This window comes from Pagrus major, chromosome 24, assembly GCF_040436345.1.
Source record: "Pagrus major chromosome 24, Pma_NU_1.0".
NCBI lineage: Eukaryota > Metazoa > Chordata > Actinopteri > Spariformes > Sparidae > Pagrus > Pagrus major.
This window is the reverse complement of record NC_133238.1, coordinates 10848328-10861874: the sequence shown is the minus strand read 5'-3', so window position 1 is coordinate 10861874 and position 13547 is coordinate 10848328. Positions and strand designations below refer to the sequence as shown.

The window sequence follows — 13547 nt, the reverse complement described above, 5'->3', positions numbered from 1 at the left end:
CGCCAATCACCTTGAGAGCACGCGAGGCGTCTTTGATTTATTGTACCAGCCCGGCTGCTTCTCCATCTTCGACCCCGGCTTGTCACAAGGCGGCTATAATTGGGAGATGCTCATGACCCACCTAACACAGCAGCCCAGTCGGAGGGGGGTGGCTTCCTTGGGAATTCTCCATCTTTCTCTCGTTTTTTTTTTCTCCCTCTTTCTTTCTTTCTCTTCCAGGGAAAGTAGGACACCCAGCAGCACCATTAATTGTTTTGCCCTTTATATCTCAAAAACAGTAGAGAACAAGATAGAGAGAGAGGGTGGATGAAGAAATAAAGGACGCGGCCTCACTGTCTTTGCACTCTCCTTGCTTGCAGGAGGCCTCCGCCAGCTTCGCCGAGTGGGAGAGACTGATGAAGGGGATGGGGTCGGGGGTCGTCGCCACGGACAACCCCTTCACTCAGGTCATGAGCCTGGTCACACAGATGTACAAGCAAACAGCTATTGCCAAGGTAACCGGAGACCAAGTGGAGTACATCTTTTTTATTATACAGTGGATAAGGCTGTTGATATTTTACATTTTTATGAATTTTATGAAGAATCCTATGTGCCTATATAGTCCATTGTAGTCCAGAAATACAGCTACATTGTTTAGCAGTAACACACTGTAATTTATTTAGAAAAAAGTCCACAAACACCGTCCTGCTGCTGTGAATAACCGCGAGAGCACCAAATGTGTATTCATCCGCAGCTGAATATAGTCCCCAAGAAATGCAAGACGGATTTAATTAAAGGTACAATGTGTGAGAATTTTATTTTAAAACATTCAAAGTTAACTAAAATTATCAGCAGAATGTGGAGAATTAAATGATGACGTTATGTCAGAGACATCTTTGTATCGGGTTGTAGAGATATCTATTGAGGTTAGCATGCTAGCCAGCTAGCCTAGCCACTTTTTTACCTCATAGTCTGATAGTATACAACACCAACGCTCCCTAACCAGACAGAATCAGCTAATACGACCGCTAGCTACACTGTTAACCGGGCTTACTAGCTACCGGCAGCTACAGTTAGCAGCATTTAGCGGTTACCCGGGTGATGCTGCCTCCCATTTGTTTGAAATATGAATTTGACAGGTGATATTGCAACTTTAAAGAAATAGTATTGGAGATATGCTAATTTGTTGTCTTGCAGAGAGTTAGATGAGAGGATTGACACCACTATGTGTCATGGTTTGGGTTTTTGGTTTAGTTTAGTTTTATTGTGTAGGTTATATCCTTGTGTGTCATGTCTTACTTTCCTCATTAGGTCTCGGATTTGCCCCTGACTGCTTCTTATGTTTTTTGTTGCCTGCCAGTTAAAGCTCTCTTTTTGTTTTTCTTAGCTGCCTGCCTTGGTGTTTTGCATTTGGGCCATTTTTTTATTTCACATATCACCATCATGTCTGTTTACCTAATATGAAGCTCAAGCCAGCAGTTGGTTAGCTTAGATTAGCATAAAGACTGGAAACAGGAGAAACAGGTAGTCCAGCTGTGTCCAAATATAACAAAACCCACAGACTCCAGGAAATCACTGCACCAGTCAATGTCCTCATCTATCGGTTGACAAGAAGTGTTGAACTATTACACTTGGAACATCATGTTCTTATTAATGTTATTTCAATGTTACTACTTTTTGTAACTAAAACTGTGTTTTTTTAAGAAGAAGTTTGAGATATAAACGTTTATCTTTTAACGTTTTAGTCGCAGCTGTCCTGTAGCTTTACATAACCACACAAACTGTGAGAAAGCAGGCACCATCACATCATTAGGGCCATATTGCCATAGATGGATGGAAATGTGCCCTGCAGGTTAAACTTCCAAAGGTGTTTAACCTCTGAGAGTCGTCTGAAAGCTGATAGTTAAAACATCAAACTACATATATCATCCAGAGCAGGTTAAATAGCTTAAACACTGGCCAAAGAATGTCATGTTTCAGGAAATGGTGAATTGATGGTACAGCATCATGTTCAGAGCGCTTGGCCGACCACTCAGTGAGATCTCATGGGAAAGCATCGCCATGGTAACAGAGCCTAATGGTCGCCGGTGAAAGCACTTAGACAAAGTAGGGAGTTATAACTGAGGTATTATTTAGTTGCGTCCAGCCTGGCATGATTACACCTTATCTCAAAGTTACACACCGCACTAAAATAGCATCTCTGTGATGTTGTTGCTATGGAAACTCGGTCGGCTCTCAGTTTGAAGTGACGTTTCTTTTTAATGAGAGAGAAATAAGCAATATGGGAAGGTGGCTGGATGCATACAGTGTGAGGAAGGTTGGGGTCAAAGCAACTGGTGCCGAGAATTTAACAAGCATTTACGTTTTCTCTTCCTGTGGAAACATTTTTTCAATCTCTGATCAGCTCCCAGCCTCACTAATCTTAGTGCTATGCAAGTAAGCAGCATCTCATATACTTGTAGTGTAGTAAACATTTCCACAAAATATAGTATCCCTCTCCAATCATCTGCCATGTTCGAGGGGCTGGCATTCCTCTCAATTAGCCCGACGCCCTCAGCCATGAGGAGCGTAGCCCCGAGGTTAACGAAGACCGGAGATAACCACCGAATGCAATCATCGACACGCTACTCGCTCAGCCTGCCTCCAAGCTTGGATCTTTTCTGCGCCTGGCGTTGTTTGCTGATTGGATTTCTGCTCAGTTTAGCCTAACACTGGACCTCCTTTCATTACAAAGCCCCCCCCTCGCCCACTCACCCACCTCAAAGCCGATACTGCCGGCCCAGTCTCATTTCCTCTCCTATTGGTTTTTAGAGTCAGACACACTTTCTCTACTTCAGGAAAAAAAAAAGCGCGTTCTTTCTTCTTTTTTTGGATCATCGGGAGGGGTGCAATGGTGTGATAGATTCACACATCTATGTCACTCTGACGAGCATCACGGCCCCTGCCTGCCTGCCAGTCCGCCTGGCGACGGAGCTGCCAAACGCCTTTGGGGTATTTTTATTGCTTTACCCGCCAAGCATCTGCTCCCAATTACCCAGAGAGGACAGCTCTGATGCTGGACTTTAAAGCAAGCTAACAGGCCGCTTCAGACAGCCGAGAAGTTTGTGCACTAATTAAACTCAGTGGAAGGAAGCCGGCGAAGCCAAGCCGTCAGTAATGAGGACCCCCCAGATCAGAACAGGGTCGGCAGGCCTGGCGGAGAGATTCATTATCAGGCGCATCGGCTAATTATCAGCAAGGCAAAGCAGAGGTTCTCCCACCAGAGCAGGTGTGATGGCTGCAGAGGTTGTCATGTTGCAGGAGGTGTGGAGATTATAGGGGTGGGATTCACACCACGGAGAACGGCCTGTCTCCAAAACCGTCTAGTAAGGGCTCTGTTTGACTCAAATCTAACTTCAGTATTTCTCACTAGTTGGTGCTATTCTTGGCTGCTTTTTGGCCTGGGGCTCTGAAATGAGCCAAGCCCGGATGCTCAATGACACGCTTGTACAGCACATCCACTCCAGCTTCGCTGAAGGTAGCAGGAACGGCCACAGCCATCACAGTGTGATCGCTGGGCAGCAGCGCACGGTGGAATGATAGATACGGATACCTGCAGGGTACAGTTAACTCGCTCGCACTTCTGCTGCTTTCTCTTTTTCAGATAGTTAGCTTCACACTGTCAATCAAGGTCAGAGGCTTCAGCAGGAACCAGCAAGATGTTGTTACATTTGGACTGTGATGTTTTTTAAAGCATTGTTACCAATTGCCTTCATAAATAAAACAAGACTAACAGGGAAAATAAAAATGCCAGGCAAGAGTAAAAACGGGGTTGCGTAAGAAGACACAGCAAATAACTCCAGAATAAAATAGCTGAGCTGAACTTTTACTTACTGCAGTAATTCTGGCCTGCAGCTGTCATTTTGACAGGTAACCAGCCTAATATTTAAATTATTTGCAGGACCTGAAAAAATCTAAAAAATCCTCTCACTCACACAAAGTGATGAAGTTTTCCTCTGTCCCCTCAAACAGACTCTTATCCTGATATTTATGGTCGACGTATTTCAGTTCAAGTCTTGAAACTAATTTGATGGCATTTGAAAAGAAAACTCTCGGTTTAAATTGTTGCTAAATTATGAGATTAAATGGGCGTTACGTAATTTTCGAGAAGAAAAATTCAAATTTGAGGTAATAATACAACCTCAGAAATATTTATCCTCCATAACTGAATAAACAAGCTGTTCTCAGAGGAAAATAAGGTCACCAGAACACTGTTTGAAGCTAGAAAGGTGGCAGGGTCCGCCACATATAAACAAAGTAAAACAGTATGAAATTGTGTTGGCCTTTATGGTCAGTTTGTTTATTCAGTTTATTCAGTCGTGAAAACAAATAGAGTTTGTTTATTTAGTTAGTTCAGGCATAAATTTCTCTTCAACTAAAACTACATTGCGCACCTTTAATCTGTTTGTCTGTGGATCACAAGGTGAATTTCCTTGTACCTGCTGTCACCCAAATCCAAAAAGAAAGAGCGCACACCAATCATATCTCCAAGTTGTGCGTTATTGATTTGCTCTCACTATCTGTGAGCTGACAAATGCGCCCCAGTCACTCTGTGCACGCTCTCCTTTTAAAGTCTGGATCCCTGGCATTCAATAGAGAATCGATCACACAGAAAGGATGCCGCGGTGATTAATTGACTTCTTCACTGATCTAGCCGATTCCTCTGTGTGTGGTCGAGCAGTGAAGTGATGGATTCAGTAGCTCTCTTTCATCTGTGTCTATTTCTGTATGTGTGTGTGTGTGTGTGGCCAGGCGGGAGCTGTGAAGGACTACATTAAGATGATGCTGGAGGCAGAGCAGCTGAAGTTCTTGGTGTTCGCCCACCACCTCACCATGCTGCAGGCCTGCACCGAGGCCGTCATCGAGGCCAAGGTAACCCCAGGCAGTCCGCAGGCAACTGGATTTCTAAAACCTGTTAAAGGGGTAGTAAGCATTGGCCGCTGTAGCACCTGTTGGGAAAAAAACAGCAAAAAATGGCTTGAAGTCAGTGGGAATCATTGAATTTCATTCCAGACGACTGGCTTGAATGTATGTTTCTAAAGCTTGAGGTCATAAAAGAACCCTGCTGATGACAGGGCCACACTGACCTGTTTATGAATGCATGTCTATATGTATGTAAGTATGGATTTGGTACATTGATGTTACCGTGTGTTAAATTTACTGTTAAATGGTATCTATTGTTCTAGACAATGCAAACAATTAGCCCATTCCACTGCAGGAACTTAACAGAATTCTGCTTGTATCATTAATCAAAGAAGAAAATTAAAGATTGTAGAAAAATTTTAAAAAATGTCAAAGTAGTTTAATGTGCTAGACTCCCTTGTGGGCCACCGACCCGCTCCAGCACTGCCCAATATTCAAATTAAACCTTGAAGAAAATCAGTAACAGTATTACCTCCACTTTTTCCATTGTTGTCTGTCCCACAACCTCACTCACCTACTAAACGGAGCATAAAAATGACACAGGCCTAGTCCTGCTGTTACCTTCTTATTGAGGTAAATCTGAAATGTCCCAATTTGCAAATTAAAACCTAATTTAAAAGGTTTGTTAGATCCTGCAGTGGTTTAGTGTTCTTGCTAGCTCTCTGGACTAGTCATTCATCTATCTTGCTCACTATCTGGACTAGCTATCTATCTGTCTTGCTGGCTATCTGTACTAGCTATCTATCTTGCTAATTCGCTTTTAACTATCTAACTAGATTCCTTTTTACGTAGCTAAATCTCTCTGTAGCTCCCTAGCTATCAGCTGCTTTATATCTCTATCTTCTTCTCTATCCATCTGAATCATCAGAATTATTTAATCATATATTTTAATCTGTCAGTACAATCACAAAGAAATTCATATTTAATGTTCTAGTACATTTTTTGTCTGTATTTGACATTCATTGAGAGACTTAAACCAAGAAAAGGCAAGTGAACAAAATGCAGCTGTCAGTTTAACATCATGTCAGCCAACCATTACTTTCCTTTCTTGTTTTGTTCACAATTTCAGAGCTTTTTCAGTAATGATCAGTCAGAAAACCTGCTTCCTGTGCACTGAGCTGTTATAACACAACACTCTTTAAAATCTTTCATCTGGTGTCCTAAAACCTCCCAGATCTGGTTTAAAAGTAATGGGATTTATGTTGTTCTTGCACTGTCAATCATTTTGAAACAAGAGGGAGCGCTGTTTCATGTGGTTGATATTTCATTTAGTCATTTCAATTCAAAGGTTTAAAGGGATATTTTCCAGCCACAAAGACCCGAATTGCCCATTAATGATAACCTGGAAGCACTAAATGTGCTGAATGTATTCATATTTCACGCCTCCTTCCTGGCTAACCGGAGGTAATTGGCCCCATACTTAAGTATTATTTCTTCATCTATTGTCCTGCTGAGTTTATAAGTCAGATCCTCGCCATATATGTGATTAAATTAGACCGAGTACTGAGGTTTAAGCTCATAAGATGTTGCTTGTTCTTCAGCGGGGGATATGCAAAAGATGTTAGCAGTCATTAATTATTTGTGTCGTCCGCTTATGCTGTATGCTAAATTCAGAAGTACTGTGTAATATAGGACTAGTATTTAAAGAAGAGGTTTACTTTGCAGTTAAAATAACTTGATTGCATCTATTAATCATCATCCGAGAGATCAGTTTTTTCTCATTCTTGACGAAAAGTCTACTTTTCCTCTCCCAGAAAGTAAACTTTACTCCCACAACTAATCTCCCAAGGTGTATTTCACAAGTCATCACAAGCAAACAATGTCTCTTAGCTCGGCAGTGGCAACCTGTGAAAGAGTTCAAGTGTGTGTCTGCGCATGTGGGTGTGTTTGTGTGTCGCAGGGGTCGAGGAGGTGTTGGTTGAATGTAATACAGCGGTACGACGTGTGATAACACATTCCTCCGTGAGAGGCTCACTCTCTGGTGCGTTCGCACTCACCAATTAACAGAGACGGGCTAAAAAAAGGAACGACAAGCAACGCGCTGTGACGAGACGCTCGGCAGAGACAAGAGACTACCCTCCAATCACATGATGTTATCGCTGCCTTTATGCTCCACACTTTCCCATTTCTCACCTGGTATCAAAGTGGTTGGAGGGTTTGTTAAACAAAGTTGTTTTAAACGAGTAAATATAGCGAACGAAGTGCAAGAGACAAACAGCAGGTTGAATTCTAAATGTTTTCATGGCCTTGAGTCGAAACCCGGTGGATGCTTGTGAAGGTTCTCTGCAGCACATTTATTTGACCTTTTATTTTTCCAGGAAAAAGACAAACAGACCTCTCTGGTCTTTCTCAGCAACTTTCTGCTTCATATTCATGCAGTTACAGTTACATTCACATGTGGGAGCTGCACAGTACGAGCACGCTCTCCTACTGTTGGCCACTGAGCAGCTCTGCAGGACCGATGGACCCAAATCAAAAGAGTGCAGTCGGCCACGGTGCATTAGCAGCTCAGTGAATGTCAAGTTCAAGTTCAGGTTTAATGAACACGCCGCCTCTGCTCTCTTTGTGCGGTGTTCCAAAATATTGTGTTATTACTATCGCGCTGATTTTCTTTCAAAGAAGCTGTTTCATTTACTGTAATTCATTACAGCTCCTCTGCTCGTTCATTCACACACCTGCTATTGAAACATCTAGTGTAGAATTCAGGTTAATGAAAAGCTGCCCGCCTTAAATGTTCCAACACAAACCTGTATGTGCTTTGTAGAGGTGGACAATGCTGTCGCTCCCAAACTGTGTGAGCCTCTAGTCAGTTCAATGTAATGTGTGAGCAAACACACACATATTATCTCCTCCATTTATTTCAGGTAGAGTACTAATTCTGCTTTGAAATAAAAGAGATTCTGGGATAGTTAAATCTGTAAATACAAGGAACCCTCGTGTCTGGTGCACTATTAAAAATATTAAAGGTGCAATACGTAGTTTTGGAAAAGAAATAATTAACAATTTTCACAATTTCTTCCCCAAAACTACAAAGCGCACCTTTAATGTTTACATTAAGAATTAAATTAAATGGTTGTGTAGATTTGTGCCGATGTGATATAAACAAATTGCACTTGAATACACCATGAAGTCCCTGTCTGTGCCCACGCACTTTGCTGTACAGAGTGATGTAGATTCTAGAGTTGACAGCGTACGCCTGAATGCACCATGAAGTCTGTGGGTCCTTACGCTGGGTGGGTGAAACTCTGACACAGACAGCAAAGTGGACAAAAGCAACACGTCCATAAATGACGACAAGCAGCACATGTTTTTAATTACATGGGAGTTTCGGTACAAACAATTACCTGCCAGTGTTAGCAGATAGACTACAGAGATTTACTCGCCAAATGGAAAATCTACGGCCATTCGGCGATTGCCGGGTGTTAATATTGGACCTGTATCCACAGGAAGAGGCAGGATTTTATGAATGGATATTGGACACTGTTGCTCATCAACTAATATTAATTTGTCATGGCAAATGTGTGGGCAAAGGCTTGCCTATTTACACAGCCAGCAGACACGGAGCGACATTAACATTAATTTGGGATCATGTCTCCTTTCCACCTGAATAATATTAGTCCAAGATTCACCCTTTTTAACTCTGTCTTGCTATGTTCACAAGCTAGCTGCTAATATTGTGCCATTTGGTTTTGGCCAGGTAATGTGCAGTGGCTTTTTCACTGATGACACCTGTTACCTGCTGCTGGAAGCCAGTAAACCAAAACAATGGGCTAAAAGAGGCTAAAATGTTCCAGAAAGCTGAAGAGTACTGCAGAGCCGGTTGATAACTCCCTCACACTGATCCATTGTTAAAGCCGCTGTAAGATAACGTCCTGTCCGTTTTGCAGTTCGCAGTCCCTCCCTCCTCTCTACGTCACCACATGAATGCTAAGCGGTAATCACCAGACATGGCAGCAAGCAGGAGGATCCTGCTCTCCGTGTGGTTTAACACCTATTTTAATAAAAGAAATCACTTACAGCAGCTATTAAATTAAAAGTAGTGCAGCAGAAAAGCACCAAAGCTTGAGAGGTATCGTAGATTCCTCTGAATGAAACAGAAATGAGTCTAAAAAAACAGCTTTTCATTCAAAGATTTCTGTGTTGCAGGTGTTCTGTCAGCTGTGCACATGGCAGGGGTCTCTAACTGATTTAGTGAGGCTGAAGTCTCACAACTTACAAGCTGAATTTTCCTCCAAAAAGTAAATGTTTTATCTTCTTGCCTCTGTTGTTCCAGGCTGGTTATATCCGCATCGACGGCAGCGTCCCGTCCTCAGAACGGATCCATTTGGTCAACAAGTTCCAGAGTGACCCTGACACACGGGTGGCCGTCCTCAGCATCCAGGCAGCCGGTCAGGTACTCACAGACAGACTCGGCACAACTGTTTATTTGAGTTGAGTGATAAAGGAAGCTCGCTTTTCACAGAGAATAATAAAACACGAACATAATGCATTTTCAGAGCGGCTGAAAACAAAATCTGCTTTGCAAATAAAGACACTTGGAGGTAATCACAAATCACACTTTATGTCCTGGAAAAGTGAATGAAAAATGATTGATTTTCATCTACAGGAATGTTTAGACTCAGAAGAGTTTGTGCCAATACTTTTTAATTGAATGAAACCTTTACACTCGCTGTCCTGAACACACATACTGCTGTACTGCAACAATAAATCGGCTAAATAGAGTCATCTGGTGCAAAATTGTAATAATGGTGACTGCTGTTGGTTGCAGTGAATCATAATCAAGATTTGTGCAAGTAGAAAAGAAGGCTGAAAATGTGTATTAGTCTTAATAACGAACTTAATAAACTCAATTATTCCGAGTGACCGAGTTTGTGCAGAAATGTTATGCATTCCAATCAATTGAAGTGGGTGCTTGAAGCACTAATATGGCAATTAGCTGCTAATATTCTGTTATTAAAAAGGATTCCTCTAAATTAAAGTTCATTGGATGTGGGTTGTTCCATTTAAGGTGGTTAAATGAGGTATTCTCAATCTCATTGGGCTGTTATTTTTCTATGTGTGCGTGTCCTCTCCAGGGTTTGACCTTCACCGCCGCCAGCCACGTGGTGTTTGCCGAGCTCTACTGGAACCCCGGTCACATCAAGCAGGCTGAGGATCGAGCCCACCGCATCGGGCAGACGGCCTCGGTCAACGTGCACTACCTCATCGCCAAGGGCACCTTTGACACCGTCATGTGGTCCATGCTCAACAGGAAGGTACTGAGGGTGACATTAAGGGAAAAATGCATGCCAGAAAGTGACTCTTACTCCAGAGTTACTTTAAAAGTTGCACAGTGTTCCTTCAACCGAATGTGATCTCACTTGTACGTCGCTCAAAACATCTCACGTCCAACGACTGCTCGAACAACACTTCATCACAATGCTCCAGTATGCTTCATTCTTCTAAAATATGGAGCTTCATATGCTGTATGCACGCGTGAGTAAACTTAGAAGTGCCAATGAAAGTGATTTGCATGTGAGAACAGGCTTTGGGGATTTAAGTTAATAACCACAGATGTCAAGATTTGTAATTAAAGCTGAATTATTCAAATAATATTTTATCTCCTGTCTGTGATAGTGCTCATTACAGAACACGTGTGATTTTTTTTTTTTAACCACACCATCATGAAGTTTGATGTTGAAGCCAAAGAAAAGCTGTGAAAGAAGTAAACAGTAGTGTACTGGATGTTGTGTATCTGTCAGGAAACGGTTACGGGCTGCACCCTGAATGGAAGAAAGGAATATCTGAAGGCCGACAAGGGCGACAAAGACAAGTGGGAGTTCCTCAACTTTGCCGACGCGTGGACGCCGGGTGAGATGGTGCTGCCTCTGGAGGGAAACACAGGAAGCGTCAAAGATGACGTGTTCTTCACTCATGTGAGTCAGATGGAGGAGTCGTTGGTTTAATTTGTGTAATTTCTGATACAGTACACAACAACACATCTGATGATATTTAAAGGAAGTGATTATGATAGTACTGAAGATGTATATTATCTGAGGAAGTTTGGATATAAAGTGGCAGAAAATAAGATTTTTTGGTTGCCGTTATAGAGAAGGCTCCTCATTGTACAGTATTAGGGCCTTGGGAAACTCATAACAGTGGACCTTGTCGCTCCAGTGCTGTTCTCTGAGTGAAGCTTAATAATAAGTCCTTCAGAGGGAAGAGGAGCCAGATTGTGAATCACTCTGTGCAGACCAAACATACTTGAAAATCTAACAATTTTTTAAAAACTGAGGTGACATTTGGAGTAGAGTAACCATGGTAACGTTGAGATTTGCTGTCCAAGGCTTTTTTTTTTTCTTCTTTTTTCTAATAAATGCAGTAATCGAAAAAGGACATAAGAGCTCATCTGAATTTGAATGATGATGAGTGTGTCTGAGATTTGTGAGATTAAATGATGTTTTAGTTTTAGAGTTTTCTTTTCTGAAACAATTACACAATCCTCAAAACGTTAAGTGCAATCACCACACGGCACCTAGTGCACAATGGATTACAGGAGGAATTCGGCTTATTGAAAGAGCTGTGAAACATTTCTGATTCATATTAGACGAGTATTTTTTTAAAGAGATGAAAGGCTTTTCTGTGCCTATTCATCATTAGTCATCAGGTACTTTTCAGTATTCCTCTCTGTGTTACTAGGATACAACTTGGCGTCAGAAAATGTTGCTTTGTATTTTTATCAAAGGGTAAGATTTGCCTGGTGACATTGCTCTGTTACTTTATTATCCTTCATGGAGCAAATGTTAACTGTCACACAAACTAACTTGAACTTGCTTTTTTTCTTAGTTTGAGAAAGAGAAGCAGCACGACATCCGTTCCTTCTTCTCCCCGGGCGGCGGCAAGGAGAAGAAGAGGAGAAGAACAGAATATGAAGGAACATCTCCATCTCCCTCCTCAGAGGTGATTGCCACACCATCTGGGAGTGTGAATTCTGAAAAAAGAGAGCCCTCTCCGGACCCGGACTTCGCCCCCCAGCTGAAGAGGCTCCGGACGCCGCAGCCCAGCCCGAGCCCCAGGTCTCGGTTCGGGGGGAAGCGGAGGTCAACAGCTGGGAGGATCGACTCCGGCAGCCCTTGTGCTCCGGTCTCCTTCATGGCCCCGCGGAAGCTGTCGGAGCCCAACCCTTCCATTGAGACGTGGAGCTGTGGGGCCTGCACCTACTCCAACAGCGGTCTGTTGCCGTACTGCGAGATGTGCGAGTTTCCGCGCCCTTCTTCTGCTCTTAGTTCAGGTAGGATTAAAAAAACAGATCATCTGATCCATCTACCCGCACGCTGTACGTGTGTTCCACTATTTATTTGTTTAATTCACAAACTTCATTTCACTGATTGCAAAACAAACTGGATTCCATTAAGAGAAAGACAATAATTCCATCATCTCTCGCTTGGAATGAAGCACCTGAAGCCGAAATCCATTCATTGCTTTATTTTCCTTCCCGTCAATATCAATCGTAGCAGTCTGTTGACATAATACTTCTGAACAGCATTACAGATTTAACCAGATGGAGATGCGTGATAGCGAAAGATGGAGGCAGGCTTGCCAGAGTCTGAAATAGCTCTGCTCGGAGAATATTGTCTGTCTCGCTCTCTCTCTCCACAGATGACAAGGACACAGTATAATTCTCACCTGTCAAGCTGAGAGAGAGGGAGAGAGAGTGAACAGGCGCCTACTATTGCTGCAAACGTCTCGCACAAAGTTGGGAAAAGTTGAGCTGGCCCCGGCTGATATCTCTGACAGCCTATGATTGTATCTAGCAAAAGAGAGGGGAGGGAAGTCGTTATGACCTGGCAGGCTGCAGGTCCATGCTCTTTAAATGTCTGAGACGCATCAGATCAGCTCAGAGACGACTCCAAGAAAATATCCCAAAATTCGACCCACTCGCAGCAGCAGTGATATTTAAGCAGCATTAGTTTTAGTGCTTATTTTATTGTAGGATGTTCCATTTGATTTTTATGGTTGTGTTGATATCAGAGTGCTTGTAATTTAAACTCAGACAAACATATATCTCTCTCTATCCAGTCTGACACAGCCTCCCACTGAGAATCAATTGAATGACTTCGCCAAGAGGTGGAGAAGACGATTCATTAAACAAAAGACAGACACAGGCGAAGATACGCTCTGTACTGAAATGAAATAACAATGAAGGTTTAATGAAATCATGTCTTATAACTGCTCAACACCACAACTACGTCTTGAAGGTGCAATATATAAGAATTGGCCGCTGCTAACAAATAGGGGGCAGCATATCACCAGAGTAACTGCTAACGGCTGCTAACAACAGCTGCTGTTAGCTAGCTCAGTTAGCTGCGGTCCCATTAGCTAACTCTGCCGGGTGCAGGAGCTCAGGGCACACTGCTAGCTGGTTAGCATGCTAACTTCAGTAGACATCTCTGCAACACAATACAAAGACATCAAAACTGTCATTTTTCACATTTTGTCGATACCTTTAATTATTTTTTTTTAATGTTCTAGACTAAAACGCTTACATATTGCACCCTTAAAGCTGAAAGGACATTTTCTTCTAGAAAAATGCTCATTAATTAACAACAATAGAGTCAAGATGACTC

At 42.5% G+C, this 13547-nt stretch overlaps 1 protein-coding gene across 2 annotated transcripts in view; it reads left to right on the top strand.

The window, feature by feature from the left end:
• zranb3 (zinc finger, RAN-binding domain containing 3) overlaps window positions 1–13547 on the top strand; it is an 80168-nt gene that overhangs the window by 28245 nt on the left and 38376 nt on the right. For both annotated transcript variants that reach the window (XM_073462155.1, XM_073462154.1), the window contains exons 8-13: window positions 360–494; window positions 4771–4890; window positions 9215–9334; window positions 10017–10196; window positions 10683–10856; window positions 11767–12211. In XM_073462155.1, coding sequence (XP_073318256.1) covers window positions 360–494; window positions 4771–4890; window positions 9215–9334; window positions 10017–10196; window positions 10683–10856; window positions 11767–12211 — 1174 coding nt within the window. The remainder of the gene's footprint in view (window positions 1–359; window positions 495–4770; window positions 4891–9214; window positions 9335–10016; window positions 10197–10682; window positions 10857–11766; window positions 12212–13547) is intronic.